The sequence below is a fragment of the Solanum stenotomum genome, chromosome 4 (assembly GCF_019186545.1).
Source record: "Solanum stenotomum isolate F172 chromosome 4, ASM1918654v1, whole genome shotgun sequence".
NCBI classification, from domain to species: Eukaryota; Viridiplantae; Streptophyta; class Magnoliopsida; order Solanales; family Solanaceae; genus Solanum; species Solanum stenotomum.
The window spans coordinates 24,404,030-24,427,202 of NC_064285.1; the positions used below are offsets into that span (position 1 = coordinate 24,404,030).

At 37.7% G+C, this 23,173-nt stretch overlaps 1 protein-coding gene across 1 annotated transcript; it reads right to left on the minus strand.

Moving 5' to 3' along the window:
* Window positions 1-205: 205 nt before the first annotated feature.
* On the minus strand, window positions 206-22,542 carry LOC125861881 (RHOMBOID-like protein 12, mitochondrial). The gene is made up of 8 exons (XM_049541789.1): window positions 22,115-22,542; window positions 18,853-18,973; window positions 18,625-18,744; window positions 4,661-4,771; window positions 2,219-2,269; window positions 1,384-1,488; window positions 1,226-1,267; window positions 206-623 (listed from the first exon to the last, which is right to left on the minus strand). The coding sequence occupies exons 1-8, from the start codon at window positions 22,480-22,482 to the stop codon at window positions 534-536; spliced, it is 1,008 nt and encodes a 335-aa protein (XP_049397746.1). The 5' UTR covers window positions 22,483-22,542; the 3' UTR covers window positions 206-533.
* Window positions 22,543-23,173: the final 631 nt, after the last annotated feature.

Genomic DNA, 23,173 nt, shown 5'->3' on the forward strand with positions numbered 1-23,173 from the left:
ATATTTGCTTATAGTTGAAACCAAGGAAAGGAGCATTTGAAGTAAAAGACTTTTGCAATATCGCTTTTGTTTGGGACAAAATATAAAAGAAAAAGAGATGAGTAAGTGCTTACCACTCCCCCTCAATCCTTTTTGGTGGTTTAGGACTTTTATGGCACAACATGAAGGTTAAGTGGAAATGTTCATCCGTTTGAGAAAAAGAGTTATAAAGTGTGACTACTTGTTTTACCACTTAATTATGGTTAAATGATAATCAATATAGATTGCAACTCTCAAGTATTAGAATCCTCATCACTGATTTGGTTAGAAGCATCATAATATCAGACTACAAATTGAGTTAAGTAATATCCATGAATGTAGAATCTGACTATTGCTGTTATTTAAAAGGGGCATTTTCTTGGTACTTCACCCTAGAAGGCAAAAATTCAAGTGGGGGAAGGAGCTAGGGCTATAATTTATACATAAAAGCAATAATGCAATTTGGTACATCCTAGCTTATATCAGCCGAATTGAAGTTTCAAGGAAATGAGACTTCAGAATCTTCCCCTTCTTACTCGAGCCCATGCAATGGCGGCCATGGCAGCCCCACCCAAATGAGCAGATCCAGATACTTGAGTGTCACCCTGAAGTTGAGAAGAAAGGAAGTTGTTATACATATCAAATGAGTCATTACGTTTGTGAACACCTTTTTTGCAGCAAGATAGTAGAGTAAAATGAGCAGAATAAATGCTCCAAATTCCAATGATAGGACTGGACCACCTACATCTTCATGGCTGAAAGCTAAGATCTCAAGCTGGCATGTGAGACGGATCTTAGTGTAGTGTTGTGGTATCTCATCTTATTAGTTTATTTCCTTAACCAGCATACAGGAACAACGTGAGTTTGGGCTTGGAGAAGTCGTTTGACCATTTACACCCATTACTCGCTAAAAATTCTAATCAGGCAAATTGAGTAGTGGAGAATCTAGAATGGAAGGCGTGTAGAAGAGTACAAGTGAACTTTACTAAGAGAAGACATTTTGGTTTTATTTTCGCTAGCAACTGAGCCTCAATAACTGCAACCCCTAACACAAATCATGCCCCAAATAATAGCCTAAAACAGCTTCTCTTCCTGATACATGGAAGGAAGTATTGATTTCAGTGCATACTAGTCATTGATGACTTCATTTCATGATAAGGTTAACAAACTGAACAACTAAAGAGGGTGAAGTGCTAGAAGATCACACCTCCAATATTCTTACGACGTCTTTTCCAATGATGAAGATCCCCTGAAATGAAATAATGACCAGTCACGTAGAAAATATTAGCCAATTTTACCTGTGGCAACTATCATCTAGAAAAGTACCAAAAAATGATTTTGGTTAAGAAATACGCAAGTACTGACCAGTAAGATTGCTGGGACAGGAATCACAAAGTTAAAATAGATAATCTTTGTAGGGAACAGGAATATATCAAGCAGCATCACAGCATTTATAGCCCCACTTGCACCCTAAATGGAAAAGCACAAACAGAAGTCAACGCAAAATGTAAAGATGACAAACTTGTTAACTTTTCATGAAGGAAAAGATCAAACTTCATCCATTAACAATTCAATTAGAAGTTTCAGGGATTCCAGAAATCAAAGAGTAGTTTTGACAGTAATCTACTCCATGCAAAGGATGAGAAACCAAACCAAGAACCATTTTCTTTAGAAGCTTGAATTATTTGCTAGTTCCCACACACTGAGCAGATTAGGAATTCAAAATAGCAATCTGTAGAACAAGACCTAAGAAAAATAACATTGGTTTTGAGTTTGGGTAGGAGTTATAACAATCAGATACAGGGGCTGGCTAAAATGAAAATTATGCCAATTTTTAGGCATCCACGATTTAATAGTGATAATCTTCCAAAATTAAGTTCACTAGCTACAAAGATCAAGACGAAGTGTTGGTAAAATTGGAGCAGTAATACTCTATGGAACTACTCCAACATTTTTTTCTGAGACATGAGGTAGTAGTCCAAATACCAAGGAAAACACTATCAAGTCATGTAAAAAGAGAGGCTTAGCTACTGAATTTGAAGACAACAAAGTACTCCGCCTAAAAAAATGATTAGCTTCTTAAATATAAATGAGAGAAAATGACAATCTCATTTTAGATCCTTTGGAGTCCCATAAAATTGTTGGTACGGTAACAGCGAAGAACTATCAGAGATCAAGAAGAAGTAAGACATGAATTTACCAATCCAGGAGTTTGTGATGGATGCATGCTCAAAACTTGTCTTCTTTGTGTCTGCCAAAGAATAGAGACAGTCAGTAACTACTTCTACAGTGAGAGACATAATACTTCCTTCATGTCATTTGCGGTCACAAAAGTCATCTTAGGTCAATTTGATTTGCAAATTTTATTGGTGCTAATGAAGGAAAATACTAAAATATTAGTTGTAAAATTAGAGAGGGAGACCATGACATCAAAATGTAATTTTGATCTTAATTTTTTTTAATCTTGTGTAAGATAATACTATCATCGAGGTCTGTAAAACATTTTAGGACGTGTAACCATGAAAAGTGAACATTACCAGTTTAAAAAAAAAAAAACCATGAAAAGTGACACATAACTGGAACAAAAGGGAGTAATTATGAATTTAAGTAATTGCTTCATCAAAATGAAATTATGAATTTAAGTGACCAACTTAAATCATGCAGTGCAGGCCACTTTAATTTTTTAATTTTTTTTTGCGATGGTAACAAGCTTTATACTAAAAACACAAAAGGTTCTGTGTGCCATATTTACAAAATGTAAGGACCAAAATGGTATAAACTACAAAAAGTACTTACTTCCTTACAGAGAGACTCTAGAGTCTAGAACATCTAATGGAGACCCAGTATCATCTATGTACTCCTGTTTACACAAAATACAATTGAGTTTTATCTTCTGCATTGAGTTGCTCTTATCTACTATCCATACTCAGCTTTGTGTTGCTTATTCTAGCCAGCACCTGGTGATAGGAGTCCACCAATCTAATGTAAATTGAAATATCTTCCATAGCTAAACATGTGTGAGCATATGCTCTGCCTCCTTTCTGGATGGAGGTTCAAACAGGAATGAAAAATCATTCATTTCGTATAAATTGACGGTGAAGAATTCCATACACTGCAAACCCATCACTGGATATCCATTTAATGTAGGTGTTTACTGCGAGGGGGACTTGAAATTTACAAAAAATGCATCTTTGCAGCACATCTTCCTCCGAAACTTCTGAGCCACCTTGGATGATGACACTTGAGCTTTTATCTTTGATTGGAGAGATTGTCGACCATTTATTGCTTCTGATGGTTTCAATGTAAAAGGCTTTAGGCTTTGGGCTTCTGGCAGATGGTGTTTGCTTCTCCATTTCTGGGACGTTTATGAGTCTTGCCATTTTTTGAGCTGTCTCCCCAAACTGGCCTCCAATGTAACCTCCGGTGATAATGACAGATCTATTTCCCTCTTCTATAGCTAAGCTAATGTACCTTTCCATATTTATTGTATTTAAGAGTGCAGAAGAACTCTGCAAAATGACCTCTCATTTTCCCCTCCTGACTGATATTCTTTGTTCCTTCGATGCCATATTAAAGATGTCTTCTATCCACATCATTTTACACTGCTTTTCTTATTAACTGCTATGTTTTCTTCATTGTTTTCTTCTTCTTTTACTTGGGTTTGTTGCACTTCTTTTTTTTTGACAAAAGGTAACAAGTTTGTAGACATCTTGTTGCACTTGAGCCGAGGGTCTTTCAAAAACAACCTCTCTACCTCCACAAGGTAGTGGTAAGGTCTGCGTACATTCTACCCTACCCAGACCTCACTTGTGGGATTTCATTGGGTATGTTGTTGCTGTTGTTGTTAGCATTATCTTATTCTTCGATTTTTTACTACTGTTGTTTAATTTACTTTGGTTATCTCTAATAATGTTTAGAGTCTGTACCTTTCCTTTTTCAATATCTTCCTTGTAGTTTTTTTACTCTTGCATTTCTTTCAAACCATATTCTGGAAAGCTGCAGGCACCCCACCCTCCCCAAATGCCACACTATACTGGTATGTTATTGTTTTCTGAAAAATAAATAAATGTCCGCTCATCAGGACAAAAAACTCATGCACTACTGAGGAAGTGCAGTAAATCGAAAAACATAACTGACAAGCAAGCCAACTGAAAAACAAAAGCAATCTATTAAGTATACTACAAGCACATACTCAAGTACCACAATAACTACTTTACAGTAGACCTTAATTATCCCAGAACCATACTTAATCATACTTTTTGTAGCTTTTTAACTGCACTGCAATTCCTATATTCTTCCGAACCATTAATAGGCTAAATAATTGAGATTTCACACTTCACCTTGTTGAGCTTTCCATGTTTCAAAAAAAAAAAAAAGAGAGCAGAAAGCATCAACTCTTTAATGTATTCATCATGAATTTTACATATATCAATTGGACAGAGGACTTGGTCACTTAGTTGCGCGGACTCTTCACTTTTGATGCCGCACCCGTTGACATTTTTGAAGAGTCCGATCAACATAGCTTGGTCATCATTTAGTGGGCAGGTAATATAAACAGGTGAAATTACAATATTCTTTTATCAAACTTCATGATACATTTTTTTATCAAATAGATATTATAAGATTGCTGATCCAAGATTACCTGTAGTGATGGAACTATAAAGGCATGATATACCAAGTAAAAAACTGAGCCCGCAACTGCTCCAGATAGATACAGCTTCAGAAGAAACTCGGGCCCAAAATATCTACCTATCTGCCAATAGAAAGATATTAATAAGAAAACTTATTAATCAGTGAAAAAGATGTCAAAGTGTGCACATATACTGCAAGAGCTTCCTCTTAGCTTATAACAATTTTCCTAGCTCACTCTCTCTAAGATGTGAACATATCTTATAACTAGACTGAATTGTTCTTTTAACATTTTCCAAAGTTAGATAATGCTGAAAAAACATACACTGACCATTGATAAAAAGGTAGGAAAGTTTCCTAACGCATCTGATGTCCCTATTTTTTGAGAGTGGAGGTCTAGAATAACATACTCCTCCATGTTCCAGAACCAAAAGTTCTTTTGAACTAAAAGATAATCCAAAGGTAAAAATACTCCCAGGCACAGTTTCCAAAAAATTATCTCTCCTACTTCCTAGGAGGGAGAAATACCCTTTCTTTCCGGTAGTCTCGTCGGGAACTACCACTTTCTTCATTACTCAGGAGCTATCACCTTCCATTGTAGCTCGACACCCCCCCCCCNNNCCCCCCCCCCACCCCCCCAATTTCTTTTTTCGTCCCTGTTCTGTCATAGGGGATAGTAGAATATACTCTTCAACCAAGGGGTTCAAATCTTACGACATTACCAGATGGACTTCTAACAATGTATCTTGGTACAATTGGGTGGAAAGACACAGGAACATGATGAGGAGGGTCACACTTAGCGAGAAGGTGTTGGAATGAATTTGTTTCATTCTCAGAGAAGCTTCAACTGACCAAAAATATCTGGTGAGAAGATGGAGATATAAGGACCAGGTGGCAGAGTTTTTGATACTAGGTAATATAATGCTCATCGGAGATACATGAGCATTTTATCATTTAAGGGAGAGGACAGATCAGTAATCATTAAATGCACTCCTCCGAAGGTGATGAAGATCCAGGACAAATGACCTAAATGTGCCTTTTGCAAAGGTGGTTGCGGACAGTAAATGGCAGAGCAGCAATTCTGAGGCATCCACATCTAAGGGGAAATGATTGAAACAGACGAAATTGTCGAAAGCAGAGAACAAGGTTTGCTTAGAAGGTGCATATTTGGGTCTTTTGGCAAGAACAAAGCTGAAAATCCTACTTTGTCTGATGTTTAGACGTTGGCCTTCAACAGTGTGGAAGAAGGATTTTGGAATCAATACATACGAGATGCTGGATGGCTACTTTCTCTTCGAGTTCCCCAATACATGGTGGAACAGGTCCTCCTGGGAGAATGGATATGCAAGAGAAGCAAAATAAAATTAGTGTGGTGGAACCCATATGCAGGCTGTGAACCAGCTACAGACAAGCCCAAATCCACTTGGATTTGGGTTTTGCCAATGCATTTATGGACGGATGAGACCTTCCATGAGATCTGCGAGCTTTATGGTGGATGGTTGGCGACGGAGGCCAAATATGAGAATTTGTGTTTTTCTTTCTCTTTTAGGAAAAGGAAAACCCAATCATGGCAAGCACCTAACAAATAGGTACATATGACTTGTATGCACCAGCTTTACGGGGAGTATTAGAATAGGAATAGGAAGGTAGGAACATAGTATATTGAATCATACTTGGAAAAGGATTGTATTATAGTGTCTCAATGTAATAAAGTAGATACACAATTCAATAGGATTTTTTTCCTATATTTCTCACAAGGGGGTTGAAGAAACAGGGAAAAGGAGAATAGTACAGAGTTTGATGCAGGATTTATAAGCAGACATAGGGGGAGTTTGGATTAAGCTTACTTTTAGGTAAGCACTTTTTTTTTTTTAGTTTTGGAGGTGTTTGGAAAAGTTAAAAAGTGCTTTTAAGCACTCAACTTTAGGCCCAAAAAGGTTTTAAAATAAGCCAAAGGTAGGGTATCCCCTACTTATGGCTTTTAGCTTTTGACTTATAAGTTACTTTTTATAACCTTTATCCAAACGTAGTCTGCCCTCCAAGAAACTAAACTAGAAGGGAATGTTCAGGAACTTATAAAAAAAAAAATTGGGCAAGAAGATGGATCTATTACTATGACATTTTTAAGGGCTAGTGGAACTAGAGGAGGAATTCTACTACTATGACATTTCTGAATTTGGGAAGGGGAAATAGTACAAGTTGGAGCTTACACTCTGTCCTGAAATTTTAAGCTCGGTTTATAATTTTGACTGCCACATTGCATGAGTTCATGGGTCACCTGGGGTGATTTCTATGTATGCAGATTCCCATCTAAAAAAAAGGGGACCGCACTAGGAGCTCAGATCTTCAGCTATGAGAGAATTCTCAGATTGCATAGAGGACATGGAGCTCATTGACCTGCAGTTAATTGGTGGCAGCTATACCTTGTTCAAAGAAGACAGTCATACCACTGCATCTAGGATTGATAGGATATTGGTATCTACAGAATGGAACAACTTTTTCGCAATTTTAAGCGAACCATCCTACAAGGAGTGACTTCTGACAATGTGCCAATTGCGCTCTTATGTGGGTAGTGGGAACAGTCTAAGTCATATTTTAAGTTCGAAAATTGGTGGATGAGTGACAGAGTTAAGGAATGGTGGAGTGATTTTGAGTTACATGTGTTAGCATGTAAACTCTAAGCACTCAAAGGGAAGCTGAAAGACTAGAGCAGGCTTGAACAGGGGAATCTGAAAGTGAAGAAGAACAATATACTTAATCAGATGGCTGAGATAGAGTCTCATTTGAACAACAGAACTCTAATAAAGGAGGAAACTGCCAGAAAAGCAATATTGTTTATAGAATATAAAGGTTATTTGAAGAATAAAGAGGTGGCCTGGAGATAGAGATCAAGGGCCCTTTGGCTCAAGGAGGGGATAGGAATACTGAGTTTTTCTATCAGATTGCTAATGCTCATAAGAGGTACAACCATATTGATCAGTTGGAAATACAGGGAGAGACTATTTCTGAGCCAAAAAGAATCAAGGAAGAGATCATATCTTTCTACAAGAATCTGTATACAGAAACTGAAAATTGGAGACCCTCTGAAAACATCAGCAATCATCCAACCATCACAAAAGCTGGAAAGGAGGCTTTGCAAGAAGATTTTGAGGAACAAGGTTTTGAGTGTCTGAAGTTGTGTGCTATAGACAAAGCACCGGACCCTGATGGTTTTACAATGGGAACAAGACATAATGGAGGCTTTTCACAACTTCCATTCAAGTGAGATTTTTGAAAAAATCTTTAATGCGACTTACATACTTTGATTCCTATGAAGACAGGAGCTAAGGAACTCAAAGACTTCAGGCCAATCAGTTTGATAGGTAGCTTCTACAAGCTGATCTCCAAATCTCCAAGGTACTGACAGTGAGATTGAAGAGACTGGTGGATAAACAACATATAGCCTTTGTCAGAGGCAGACGAATAATGGATGCAGTGCCTCATAGCCAGTGTTTTGGACGGCGAAAGGCGACAAGGGCCTGCCTCGCCACGCGGCGAGGTGCTTGCCTTTTTGAATCGAGGCGCCAATTAATACCAAAAATTAAAAATATTTAATTGCATATATAAATATCCAAAATCTCAATAGCAATAACATATATTAGCAAATATGTCAATTCAAAAACTAAAAGGAGATACTAAAAGTCTAGAACTTTAAAGACCCAATAATTCAAAAGATAATACTAGAACTCTAAAAGTCTATTCTTCTTAAAACTATCCAACTCTTGAAGATCAACATCCTCTACATCATTATATTGCTCCTCATCTTCTTCCTCCTCGCAGTCTTCATCAATTAGTGTCCGAGTCCTACTTGAAGTTGAACTTGTAGATGTAGTTTCTACACCTTTGCCCTTGTCAAGTGCTCTTGATCTTGAAGAAAGTCCCCTAAGATGACAGATACTCTCATCAACTCCAATTGCCGTAGCAACACTACCCCAAGTAAGATCATCATCCTCATATACTAGTTCATCTTCTTGATCTTCGGGGCATCCAACTAACCATTCATTTGAATCATCAATGTTATCCAAGCGAATTGGATCAATGAGATCACGAGCATCATAACGACGTTTTAATGTTCTATTACTTAATGTACACTAGATCATTGAGACGCGATAGTGCAAGCCTATTCCTCTTTTTGGAATGAATCTGCGCATAAGTTATAGATATAAACTAATAGATATTGATAATAAATATAATATGGAAATTAGGATATAATTTTTTTACTTACGTGTTCAAACACACTCCAATTTCGCTCACATCCGGATGAGCTACAAGTTAGGCTTAATACTTTCATGGCAAATGATCTTGGGCATATTTATATGCCCAATTACTACAAATTAACCATCTTTAATGTAAGTTTTTTTTTTGATTTGCACCGAGTGTCCGAGTCTCTTTGAGCCCCGACTAATCCCGGGGGTGCACAGGCCCTCGGCAAGGAGTTTCCCGCAAGTGCACCACGGTTAATTCAGGTTTTACCCAGTCCGATGGCCCTCAGAAATTGTTTGCACCTAGTGGGTTTCGAACTTGAGACCTTGAAAGGGAGCAAACCCCAAGGCTCAAGTCAATTGCCAGCAGGCCAACCTAATCTAACTAGCATATTTTGGCTTAAGATTGCAATGATTGCATACTAACTAACATACATGATTAGCAATTTTGCAGGGTTCCTAAGGGAAGTGATTGAGTCAAGGAAGAAAAAGGAGTTAAAGATGAAAAGCGACGCCAGGAGCAAAGATCAGGCGCGGCGCCCCAACACCACTGGTGCAGGCCAGGCGCAACGCGCCATGGGTTTTTTTACTTGGGCTACATTTGGGCGCACTGGCAACGCGCCGCGCCAGCCTTCCAAGCGCGAATTGGGCGCGATGCCCCAGTCTTTTGTGGAGTTTTGGCGAAAGTTGATTTAAAAAAGACTCCTAGTTGAAGTAGAATTCGACTCTATTGTTCCTAACTATTATAAATAGACCCTTAGGGCTCCATTGTAACGGCTCGACTTTTATATTGTGTGCAAGAACAAGTATCTACGTTTGTAATAGGTTTTGATCTTTTAACTCTTCTATTTTTCGGGAAATCGCATGAACAATTGTTTTTTGTGGTTTTCTAATAGCATGAGTGGCCAAACGCCCTAGTTCTGGGGCTGTAGCTACGAATGGATTGTTGATTATTTGAGGTTTATGAATTAATTCTTGGTTATCATTATAAGTTACTTCTATATTCTTGTTTTAGTATTTCTTGACTGGCCATCTAGAGATAAATCTATTGTTTAACCTTAAAATCGGGAGAGGAGAGGTTAGATAGACCAGAGGATATAGAGAGCTTGATCGACCCGTTAAGTCGAGGTGATTTGTGTTCAGGAGTGACGCCAGACGAACAACTCGCTTGGTTACGAAATAGGATGAAATATAAATGCTCGCCAATTAGTCTATTTATCCCCGCTCAACGATGTAGTTAGGTAGCTAATTGGGGTAGGCGACGAGAGGTGTATAGCCCGACTCATATAATTAACCCTATAAACCAGTAGCTTGACAACTGAAATTAGTTCAATGCCAATAATATGATACATGATATTCAATATATGTTGCAGCCCTGGAATTGCTTTTAACTTGCTTGAAACATTATATCAAAGTTCTTCACAATTAGTTATTTTCAATTAGTGCATAATTATTCGTAGATAAACAATAAATCATCAACTCTTGAAAAGATTGATCATAAGTCCCTTGGGAACGATAACTCATTTTTTAAAGAATCTATATTACTTGCGCGACCACGTACACTTGCGTGTATACTGGGGAGCAACAACAAACTTTTGCAAGTTTGGTGTTTCACTACCAAATAGTGACCACCATTCCACTATAATAAAATAAATATAAAGGTTAATGAGTATAAATAAGTCAAATAATTTAAGTAAGAGCTAACCCTCAGGGGTTGGCCTGCTGGCAATTGACTTGAGCCTTGGGGTTTGCTCCCTTTCAAGGTCTCAAGTTCGAAACCCACTAGGTGCAAACAATTTCTGAGGGCCATCGGACTGGGTAAAACCTGAATTAACCGTGGTGCACTTGCGGGAAACTCCTTGCCGAGGGCCTGTGCACCCCCGGGATTAGTCGGGGCTCAAAGAGACTCGGACACCCGGTGCAAATCAAAAAAAAAAAAAAAAAATTTAAGTAAGAGCTAAATCAACTCACTTACCCGGTGACCTTGTGTCTCTAGCTCTTTTAGCCGGACCACAACCAAATAGTCCATCCGCCATTTTGTACCTAGGAAGCTCAGCGACTAGTAAATCTTGTATTGTTGTATCGGGGATCATCTTCTCAACACATGCATAATACTCGGTCCACAGACTCTGTCGTAAAGTTCCCTCTTCTTGAGCTTTATAATACAATCCTGGGTTCAAAACATGGCCTGCAACATGCAAAGGCCGATGGAGTTGGTCTGACCACCTTGCATCAATAATTTCAAACACTTTCTCATATTGCTTCTTAACTCCACGAAAACCCCGTGCAATAGTTTCTTTGGCTCTATCCATTGCTTCATAAATATAGCCCATTGGTGGTTTTTTCTCCCCATCCACCAAACGAAGCACTTTTGTCAAAGGACCACAAACTGTAAGTGCTCGAACAACATCATCCCAAAAGTGGGCAGAAATAATAAGATAGGCAACTTCTTTCCCTAAAGTTTCCTTTGCAAATTTACTTGAAGTCCATTCGGTTGAGAGGACTAAAGTTCTCAAGTTTTTTCTTTGTATGTACATAGCTCTCAAAGTCAAGAAGCCCGTTGCAAATCTTGTCTTGGCCGGTTTCACCAAATTTCTTTCCTTAGTGAATTTTCTCCTCATCAAGTTTAACAACAATGGCCTTTGACTAATGTAAGAATGGATTCTGATGGCCTTCATAAAAACTGTTAAAGTAAGATTATAGTAATTAGTAGCTAATGAGTATTAAATATTGACTATAAAGAAAGTTAGAGGATAGGAGAGTGATATTACCAGAAGCATATGGCTTAACCTTGAATATGTCACCAAACATCAAGTTGATGCAATGAGCGGCACATGGAGTCCAATAAATGTGTGGGTATGCACCCATCATCATGCTTCCCGCTTTAACATTCTCACTAGCATTATCAGTGACAATTCATACAACATTTTCCAGTCCAATTCTTTCATTAGTGCTTTCAAACAACTTGTACATATTGGTGGAATCGGTAGATTCATTGCTAGCATCAACAGAACCAAGAAATGCACTACCGATTGGAGAATTCACCAAAATATTGATGATCATTTTACCATTTCGTGCTGTCCATTTGTCCATCATAATGGAACATCGGAACTTTGTCCATTGCACTTTATGCTTATCAACAATTTTTTCCACTTTCTCCACCTCTTTTTTTAGGCGAGTAACTCTAACTTCATGGAATGTAGGAGGCTTCATTCCGGGGCCATGTTGTCCTACTGTCTCAATAAATTTATCAAATGATTTGTGATTGACACAATAAAAGGGAGCCCCGCATCATACATCCATATTGCGAAAGCACTTACCGCACGCTCTCTTAGAATTTTCTTTGTTTCATCAATTCCTCCTCCTTTTTCAAAGCCTCCTTTTTGTGTTGATTTCTGCGGAAAATAAAGATTCATAAGGCCTTTCGTCACATTCCGCGCGGTGGATGATGCACCTCCACTAGAAGATATCTTTGGAGTTTTAGAGGGAGGCATCATTTCCGCATATTCATCCATATCATCAACATCATCAATATCAATATATTCTTCCGGCTGCCTCACTTGAAATTTGGGATTATTAGCGATTTTAATTTGCATATAAGCCCTTACTTCTTCTCTAATTGCCGACGGACGAGCTGTACATTGTTTAACATTCTTGAAACCACCCACTAAATGTTGCTTGTGTCGAGTTATTCCACCATTAAAAGTACTCCCACAAAAGTTACAATTAACTGAATCTTTCGTTGCTCCTTGATTACCATAATTCCATCCAATGTCCCTCTTTTTGCTAGCATCCGCCATTGAATTCAGTCAATTCATTGTTTATGGACAAATGAATAAATAATTATAGAAGAATTAATTTATTAAATCGAAAAAAAAAACCTAATTTTGACTAATATTATTAAGTCAAAGCGTTTTAAAAATTTAAAAATAAAATGGCGCCGCCATTTACGTCGCCATCTGGTCGCCTTAGGTCGCCTATTTGGGATCGCCGCACCTCAGTGTAGAATGGTGAGAATGGCTTGCCTCGCCTCGCCATATCACCTTTGGCGAATGGCGCTTGCCATTCATAACACTGCTCATAGCTAATGAAGCAATTGACTTTAGAATTGCACAAGGAAACCATGGTATTCTATGCAAACTTGACACTGAGAAAGCCTATTACCATGTGAACTGGGAATTCATTCTAATTTCTAAGTATGATGAGACAGCTGCACTTTGGGGGAAATGGATCAGTTGGATCCAGTTTTGCATTTCCACTGTGAATTTGCAGTTCTCTTCACAATAAGGAAAGAAAAAGCTTCCACCTGGTCCAATGGAAGAACATCATCAGAAGCAAAAAGCAGGGAGGTTTAGGCATCAAAAACCTTAAGCATTAGAGCAAAGCTCTCTAGGGTAAGTGGCTATGGAGATACCATCAGGAGGACTAGGCTCTGTGGTGTAAGTTCACCAAGAGCAAGTACGAGGAGCTCAACAAATGGGTAACAAAAGAGATAAACTCTCCTTACGGAGTTAGCCTCCGGAGGTCTATCAGAATTTTCTCGCCTTTCTTAAGTAGCCAGTCAACTGTTAAGGTACAGAATGGGAGCAAAACAAGTTCCTGGAGTGACAAATGGCTGGTCCTGAGAGCCTCAAAGATCTTACCTAGATATTTTTTGCTTTGGCTCAGGATAAAAAAGAGACAGCTGCTGAAATATGAACTCAACAAGGGTGGGATCTGGTTCTCAAAAGACATGTTAATGACTAGCAAATACACAGAATGATTGAACTTCATCAGATTTTGGAGAGCTTTTTCGAGAAGGTAATTATTTATTTATTGTGCGTAGGAGCTTTTGGAGAGCTTTCAAGAATTGAAAAGAGGAGAGGACTACTCATGGTGGCATCGGAACAGAAAAGGCAGATACAAGGTAAATGTTAGAACATGAATAGGTTTATACAATCCTATTAGAATAGGAATAGGTTTACACAATCCTATTAGAATAGGAATAGGTTTATACAATCCTATTTAGAATAGGAATAGGAATAGTAAATAGTATCCTACTTGGTAAAGATTGTATTCTAGTGTGTAAATAGGATCTCAATGTAATAATGTAGAAACAACAACAATTCAATACTATTCTTTTCCTATATTTCTCACATGGTATCAGAGCCTCTAGGATCTTGGTAGAAAATTAAAGAGCTTCCGTTGCCGGCGAGTGGCACCCATATATGCTGCCTGTCTGGCCAATGATTATGTTAGCAAAAGTTGGGTCACCATGTATCTTTCATGCGACTATTTTCTCATATCTAATTTGTGTAGCACCGTGCCATCATTTCGGTTACTACTTTCTTATATCTAATTCTTGTAGCACCGTACCATCTTTCCGGTGACTACTTTTTAATACTCCCTCCGTTTCAAAAAGAGTGGTCTAGTTTGACTTGACACGGAGTTTAAGAAAATAAATAAGACTTTTGAATCTTGTGGTCTTGAATTAAAATTATGTCAAATGTACTAAATTGTCCTTTAATCTTGTGGCCTTAAACATGTCACGTGGAAAGCTGAAATTAAAATGTTACCAAAAAAGGAAAGAGGCCATTCTTTTTGAAATCGACTAAAAAGGTAAGGAGGCCATTCTTTTTGAAACGGAGGGAGTATTTAATTTGTGTAGCACTGTGCCCTTTTTCATATATAATTTGTGTAGCACCGTGCCATCCTTCCGGTGACTACCTTTTTTTCCATATCTAATTTGCCTAGCACCGTGCATCTCTCCGGACTACTTTTCATATTTAATTTGTGTAGTACCGTGGATTTTTCCGAACTATTTTCTCATATCTGAGTTGCATAGCATCATGTGTCTTTTCAGTGACTTCTCAGATTTGATTTGCATAGTTCCATTCGTCTTTCCGGTGACTCCTCAAATCTAATTTAGTAGGGTTGTGCCATCATTCCAACCCTACCCATATGATTTTTCTTTTCAGTAGGGTCGTGCCATCATTCCGACCCTACCCATATTATTTCTCTTATTCAATGGGGTCGTTCCATCAATTTGAACTATCCTATATAATTTCTATTTTCTAGTTGGGCCGTGATATCATTCTAACCCTACCCATTTAATTTTATTTCTTAGATTGTGACCACTTTTAGCCATCAAATCAAATCTAATACTGTTATGAACCAAGTCCAGCTCAATGTAGATACTAATGTCATACAAGTTGTTATTGGGCTGACAAGAGCTATTGGGCAGAGAATGAGCAATAGGGCCAGGTTAATTTGGTATTCGGATTGAGTAGTGGGCATGAAACGGTTCCATCAAAAAGGGTAGTGATATGTGATTTAGGGATTATGCAAATTGTTGAGAAAAATGTCTAGTCCTCTCATCCCCTTTCTATGAGTTCTGCTTCTCATCCCTTCCCTCTACTTGTGTTCTTCAATTTCCATTTAGTTCTTAAATTGCTTTGTAATTCCAACTACGAGTTAGTGAAATAGATTTGTCGGTTGTTTGAATTTGAATTGTGTTGGTCTTGTTATTGGGTTTGTTACAAATACCCCAGTATATGAGCATGTTCCGGCCAGTTTTTCGGTGACTTGTTTAATATCGACTCATCTATTGATTCCAATATGATCCAACTAGTTTATACTAGATTTTGAGCACTTTGTTGCACAGGGGGAGTTTAGTAGCCTTGTATGTCGATTATGTGAGTCACTCTATGGTCTAAAATAGTCTTTGCAAGTTTGGTTTGGGAAGTTCAACACTGTAATTTTATCACTCTGTGTTTCATCAGCATTATGCATCAAATTCAATATTTCATGAGAAGATTAAGCATATTGAGATTGACTTACATTAAGCATCAAATCCAGTATTTAATGAGAAGACAAGCACATTGAGATTGACTATCAAATTTTGTGAAGTCGACTAATCAAGTTGCAGATATCTCACCAAACCCCTCATTGGTCCTCGTATTAATTGCATATGTAACAAGCTAGGTACATGAATTGTATGCACTAGCTTGAGGGGAAGTGTTAGAACATGAATAGGTTTATACAATCCTATTAGAATAGGAATAGGTTTACACAATTCTATTAGAATAGGAATAGGTTTATACAATCCTATTTAGAATAGGAATAGGAATAGTAAATAGTATCCTACTTGGTAAAGGATTGTATTCTAGTGTCTATAAATAGGATCTCAATGCAATAATGTAGAAACAACAATAATTCAATACTACTCTTTTCCTATATTTTTCACAGTAAAAGAGGGATACAAGCAAGAAAATCAAAGTGGTGATCAAGACCTCAAATGGCCATGGAAGCATATGTGAAAAACCAAAGTGCCACATAAAGTGGCATGCTTTACTTGGCTTCTGACTAATGAGGCTGTTTTGACCTTGGACAATGTTGCCAAGAAAGGAATCTATTTATGCAACAGGTGTTCATCATGTGGGAAAGTAACAGACTGTCAGACATCTCTGCCTACATTGTAGATTCACTACCAGATGTGGCAGATATTCCTTAATCTCAAAGGCATTTCCTGGACTATGCCTAGTAAGATTGATGAGACTCTATTCAATTGGGAGGAGGCCGGATTGGGAGCTAGAAATAGAAGTAGATGGAGGATGATTATGCCATGTATTTGGTGGACTACATGGAGAGAGAGAAATGATAGATATTTTGAGAATAGGAGTAACAACTTACATGAGGTTAAACTTAAATGTATTTTGTTGTTTGTTTTTGGCGTACAAATGTCTACTCCAATGAGACTGAGGGTGTGCTCGGTGGGAAGGAAAATGTGTTTTCTTGAAAATTATTTTCTAGGAAACTAAGTGGGTTTCCTACTTATTTTCTTGTGTTCGGTAGGTAAGCAAAATATATTATCCTAAAAACATTTGTAGATAATTTTTAGACAAATACTATGGGAGGTGGGGGTGGGGAGTTGGATGGTGGGGATGAGGGATATGGGGGCTGAAGGGGAAGATGAGGTGTGTTGGAGGTGGGGAGGACACAATCAATGTGAGATGTCACTAGTAGAGCTTGTTTTCCCTACTTCCATCGGGAGCTCATTTTCCTCAGTTTTGAGGAGCTTGTTTTCCTATACAAAATGATTTCCAAAATATTTGACCAACCGAACATGGGAATACCGAACACACCCCGAGTCAATTCTAGATGTTTTAGGGTCCATCTAGACTCTAGAGTAGGTTTAGCTCTGGTGAAGACTATACTCCCTTTAAGTTTTAAAAATGGGTTTTCCCCGTACTACCTAAGTACTACTTTAATACAAATATTACCTGCTCCAAAATAAAAAGTACCAGAACCAAACCCTGGCCTCCACATCATGACATGAACTAGCAAATTATATCACAACGGCCAGATGCATCAGGCTACCTCTAAGGTTACATCAAGGAATCAATGATGGACATGGAAACAATTGCAACTAAAATTGTTGTGAAGAGAATAAGTTGAGAGAAGAATAAATGTAAATACGACATGGATATCTATATAGTGGAGTAGTGTGTAATACATCAGTACATAAAGGGAAAAAACGTATGATAGAAGAAATAGGTACAAAAACGAAATCTTGAGAGAGGAGTGGATGTGTGGGCATCCTAGGAGAAGGAGGATTGGAAATGAAGATATACTAGACAAGGTAGGAGTGGCCTCGGTGGAAAACAAGATGTAGGAAGTGAGGTTGAGATGGTTCCGAAATGTGAAGAGGAGATGCACAGATGCCCCAGTGCGGAGGTGTGAGAGGTTGGATACGAATGGTTTCAAAAGGTAGTGGCAGGCCGAAAAAGTATTGGGGAGAGGTGATTAGACAGGATATGACACAATTGCAACTTATTGAGGACATGACCTTAGATAGGAGGTTGTGGAGGTCACAAATTAGGGTAGAAGGTTAGTCGGTAGTAGAGTATTCTCTCACTTTACCTTCTATACTAGCAGTCGTAGTATTTCTCCTGTAGTTTCTTGTCCTTCGATTTTTGTTACTATCTACTGTCTCTTGTACTTCGATTATCGCACTATTTGTTGTAGTTACTATTCTTTTTAAGAATGTTTTGCCATGATTTCTTCACTTCCATTAATTCTTTTTTGATATGGTTTCCCTTTAGCCGAGGGTCTATCGAAAACAATCTCTCTACTTCCCAAGGTAGAAGTAAGGTCAACGTACATTCTACCCTCCTCAGACCCCACTTGTGGGATTACATTAGGTATGTTGTTGTTGTTGTAGAATAGTAACCTTATCAACACTTCGTACCACTACCACCCCTTCCACTAATCTGGTTCTATCAATAATAACAATATTTTTCTTTTAAAATAGTATTATTTCCTTTTTTTTATAACAGAGAAACCCCGAGCATCAGTGGCTCAAGGTTCAAACTTCTAAGCAAAAGATAGGGAGCTAACAAAATTCACAATTCATCTATATATTATTTACATTTCTGAGATTACTAACTAAGAAAAAGAAGTGTCAAACATTTTTCCTCGATGGAATGTGCCAAAATCCCATCAAAACATATCATATTACTTTGTCTCCAAATGGTCCAAATAATGCATGCAGGCATTCAAAAGATATGTATTTTACTAGCAAATACATTTTACGTCCCTGTCCTTCTGTAAGAAAACAGTATACAATTCCATTAGTTGCTTAAGTTCAACATCAAAATTGAGGCTACTGCATACCTACGTAGCTAGAAAGCTTTAGACTCAATAACATTCTTATCTTTTAACCTCAAAAAAAGAGTGGACAGACAGGTGAACTTACACTTGTTCCAAAGAAGTAGAGTCCAACCATATTAGAGATAAGATGCCAAGTACTTATATGACTGAAAGCTGATGTTATCAATGTATGAACCCGTCCACTTGTAAAATTGTCCACTGAAATCTAAGCACCAGATACAACTCAAAAAATATGTAAGTTGGAAAACTATCTTAGCTTGTATATTGCATCAAAAGATAAGTTTATTTTATGAGAGTTATCTTAGCGACTGACCATGAAGTTCCTCATCATGAATCCACTATCAGCAACACGCCATAACAAGAACACAGCTACGTTAGTTAAGATCAGGCATAACACCACGCCATCAGTAGAAAACCTCCCAAAACTTGATCTCCTACAAATTGGAAAGGCTCAAGTCTTAGATAATAGAAATCATATGAAGTTGGACTAAGGGCAAGGACTGGCATCACCATAGATTGCCTTTTCTCCCGACATAACTTTGAAAGGCTAGAATCAGGTGAAACCATTACACTCCAAGCTGTCACAACTCATCAGTCACTGCAGATCAGTGTGATTAAATATTACTCACTCCATTCTATTAAAGATGTCATAACTTAGAGTAGAAAAATGTGTGTAGTTGGACTAAGGGCAAGAGAATGATATCACACAGATTACTGCCTTTTCTCCAACCAGAAACTTAAAATGTTTAGGAACAGTTTAAACCATAACGAACTCCTAGCTGTCACAATTCATGCACGTCAGTGTCAATTAAATACAACTCACTTCATCCCATTAAAAATGCTGTACCTCTGCTTTGGTGGAGACTAATAGAAAGCAAAAAACAACCAAAAACTTTTCTAGGAGGTAGTACTAATATTGACAATGGTTTAACAGTGGTACATTTGGTTTTGTATCTAGTAGGGTATCTGAGAGAGGAAGATTAAAGCTGCTTTGGTGTAAACTACAAGAAGCCACACTAGATTACAAAACTAGAGATCTTTCATACAGTGGATAAATGACACATCTAAAGCTCTACTTCTATCATCAGCAATGCTATTCTTACAATTGAAGTCAACCAAAGATCTGGAGTTCTCTGCATTTGCAGCCTTAATGCATATTCCCTTCCGTAATTTGCATCTTATTCTTTTGTTTATTATGATCAATTCCCTTATTCTAAGGTTCTTGCAGAATCATGAGCTCATTGAATTGCAGGTGTAATGTATGTCCCATCTATGATTCCTACCCTATTTCTAAGCCTACATGTGAGACTAGGTTAAAATTTCAAATGAAATATGTCATATTTTACTTTTATAATCTACAAGTGAAATAGATTGCACCTCACATGAGATTTATGTGATTATCTATGAGGATTAATATCAAAATATCACATGCACGAGGTTGAATTTGTTGGTTAGTTTCCCACCTATTATACACGTGAGACCCCAAAAAAGGCCCAACCCTTGTGAATGCACAAAGAGTGGAGGTAAGCAAATAGAATACAAATCATGTTGCTCATTCCTTCCATTGCTAAGGTGAATAGAAAGGGGGACAAGGGGTTACCCTATCTCAAGCCCCTCTGGGACGGAAAGAAACTATTGGGAGTTATGTTGATTACTATAGGAAACTTAACTACACTAATGCATGTATCTCATCCAACCGATCCATTAAGCTCCAAAACTCATCCTTTGCATCATAAGAATCAGAAAGTTCCAGGACAGATGGTCATATGCCTTCTAAATGGCTAGTTTGCATAAAAACCCAGGTTGTTGACTTCTTTGTCTAGATTCCACACACTCATTTGCTATCAGCACTACATCCATAATTTGTCATCCTTTAATAAATGTCATTTGTTGTCTGCCCACTAAGTTTATCACTTCCTCCCGTTTTTCTACCAAAAGTTTGGCTATGATCTTGTACACTCCTCCTATCAAGCTTATAGGTCTGAAATCATTTAGCTCCATGGTTCCCACTTTCTATGGTATTAGAGCTACAAATGTGGCATTGATGCTCCTTTCAAAAAATTCTACCTTGTAAAAATTCTGTACTGTTGCTACTAGCTCTGAACTAATAACAGCATTGACTAAAGACTGAAGAATGGCATGGAAAAACCATCTAGCCCTGGTGCTTTGTCACTTGCACATGCTTTTATGCTCTCCGGTATTTCCAGTTGCTCAAAAGGTGCCATCAGCAGGTTATTTTCCTCTTCTCCAATCACGGGACCATATCTCATATCTAGATGTTGTCTCCAATTTTCTGACTGAGTATAGCTTCTCATAATAGGCTACTACCTCCTTTTGCATCTCTTCTGGTTTGGTCAAAATCTCGCTCTCACTTCCAGCTTGGAAATTGTGTTTATTCTCCTGTGTGCATTAGCAGTTCAGTGAAAGAAATCAGTGATTCTATCCCCTTGCTTTAACCAAACTGTCATGAACCTCTGCCTCCATTCAATCACTTCCCTTTTTGCTATGTCTTCAAACTCCATGTTAAGTGCCAGTCTAGAGGTAATTTCTTCTTCCTCTAGTGCTCTGTGATCCTATATCTCCTCTAAGTCAGCTAGTTGCCTCAAGACATTTTGTTTCCAAATTGCCGAGAATGGGTAACTCACTGAATGTAAATAACAAACATGAAGGTGTTCTTCTCAAAAAAAAGTGAAGGTATAATAAAGATGAAACCAAATTTTTAGCAAGACCAAGCTGTAGATCCAAATACGATTTGCCCCTAGTAGATAGTACCATAACTCAAGTGTGAGGTGCAAATGATCTCATAATCACTACAGCTAAAATGGACCCGATTATTTTAGAAATCTAAACCTACTCTCAATAATAGACTAGAAAACAAATAGTGTGAGCATAAATTATGATGCAAAAGAACTTCGCAAAGAAAATGAAGAGATTATGGCGTAAATTTAAAAAATAGTATGTGGTGCAATTGAAAAAGAGAGCCAATACTAAATGCAAGGGACTCAAGTTCAAAACTATATTTTTAAGTCCCAAAAGAATTCCCATTTTAAGCAATTCATAGTTCTCCCCCAACTATTAAGAGATTAATAAAAGCTGAAGGAACAACAGGTAGATTCAAGTTTCCTATCTCCAAAGGGACCGAGCCCCTAAAGATCACACCCTATCACTATATTTCCTGCTACTGCCGCCAAAACCCAGGAAAATTCAGTGAATGGAACTTGCTTACAAGTGTACAACTTACTTATCCATCAGCAAAACCAATTACTAGTTTTGAAGTCAAGACTTGATTCACTATAATATCTCAACAACAGAAATAAATTTAAGTAGTTAAACTAAAGATAGAGACATTTTTTTTTTTTTGAAATAGGTAACTAACTAAAGATAGAGACATAGCATATAGAAAGTAAGACAAGCAATTGACACGGAGGAGTAATATTTATTATTGGAACAAAATTGGCAAGAATTGAGCGGAATGTATAGGGTTTTTGCCTTAACACAATTTATTCAGTATTGGAATGAAATGAGTACCCGGAGAGGAGAACGAGTAATGATGCTTAAAGGGAATAGTAAAGTACCAGCTGCGGCGAGTGGAACCAACTAAGAAATTGGAATGAAAACTTCTTCGTCCTAACTGAGTCCTCACAAGCCCAACAGTGCGGTTAACTAAAACCTTGCTCAGATCACCTCTGAAATGGGTATTTGCAAACAACTGCTTTGAGAAAAGTGGGTTTGAGAAAACCCCATGAGAAAATTTCCCATTTTGTTGCCTCCATGAGTGTGAGAAAGTAGTGTATGGGACAGAAAACAGTTGTTGCGGTGATGGGTGACATTGGTTTGCCTTGGAAATTAGAGAGAGGGACGTTTGTGAGGAGGGATTTGTGGTCGCATTTGGGAGATTTCTAGGTATTTTCGAGAGGAGTTTGAGTGACAGGAGCCTCTGCATAGTTCCCGTAGATGGAGAATTTGTTGAAGGTGTTCCTTTATGCTTGGAGTGGCCTATTGGCCTGGCTATGTATGCTCAACATTATTCCAAAGGGTAATTGAACAGATTCCATGTTGTGGCAATGGACAACAATGTTAGACTCGAACTCACAATCTTCGAATTGGAAGTAAGATTACTTATCATCCGAGCAACTCTCATGTTTTAAGATTCATCTTATAATGAAATAAATCACAACAAAAAAAAATTTTTTTTATGAGTTTAAGAACAATAAAAAGAACAAGTAATATATTAAATCCTAAAAAATGAGTCCTGGTGGCCAATAAACCATGTGTTCAAAATCACATGAGAATCGAATAACAAGAGCTTTTATTAGAAATTATGCTAATACAATTTGTTATTCAAAACTGGGGAGCCCATAATACAAATAACCAGTGGACTATTATAGGAGAAGTGTAATACCCTACTCATTCGGGATGTTTAAATTAATTTGTACATTCAGGCAAGACTAACAATATGTTTAATATGATCTGAAGTGTGTGTTATGTATTTAAGTCGCACAATGGGAGTATGTCAAGTTTAGAAGTTAAGCAAGTTGTAAAAAAAATCGGTAAAAGTTATCGCAAATTAATTTCATAAAACTCTTAAATTTGGGTTAGATATCTCATAGCTTTCTCTCAATCTATAAAGGGTT

Coding starts and splice junctions, on each gene's coding strand:
- LOC125861881 (XM_049541789.1), bottom strand. CDS start 22,482: ATGCAGAGGCTCCTGTCACTCAAACTCCTCTCGAAAATACCTAGAAAT. Junction 18,974..22,114: donor GGTTCCACTCGCCGCAGCTG/GTACTTTACTAT, acceptor TCCAATTTGTAG/GAGATCAAGTTTTGGGAGGT. Junction 4,772..18,624: donor TCTACTTCTTTGGAACAAGT/GTAAGTTCACCT, acceptor TTCTATTGGCAG/ATAGGTAGATATTTTGGGCC.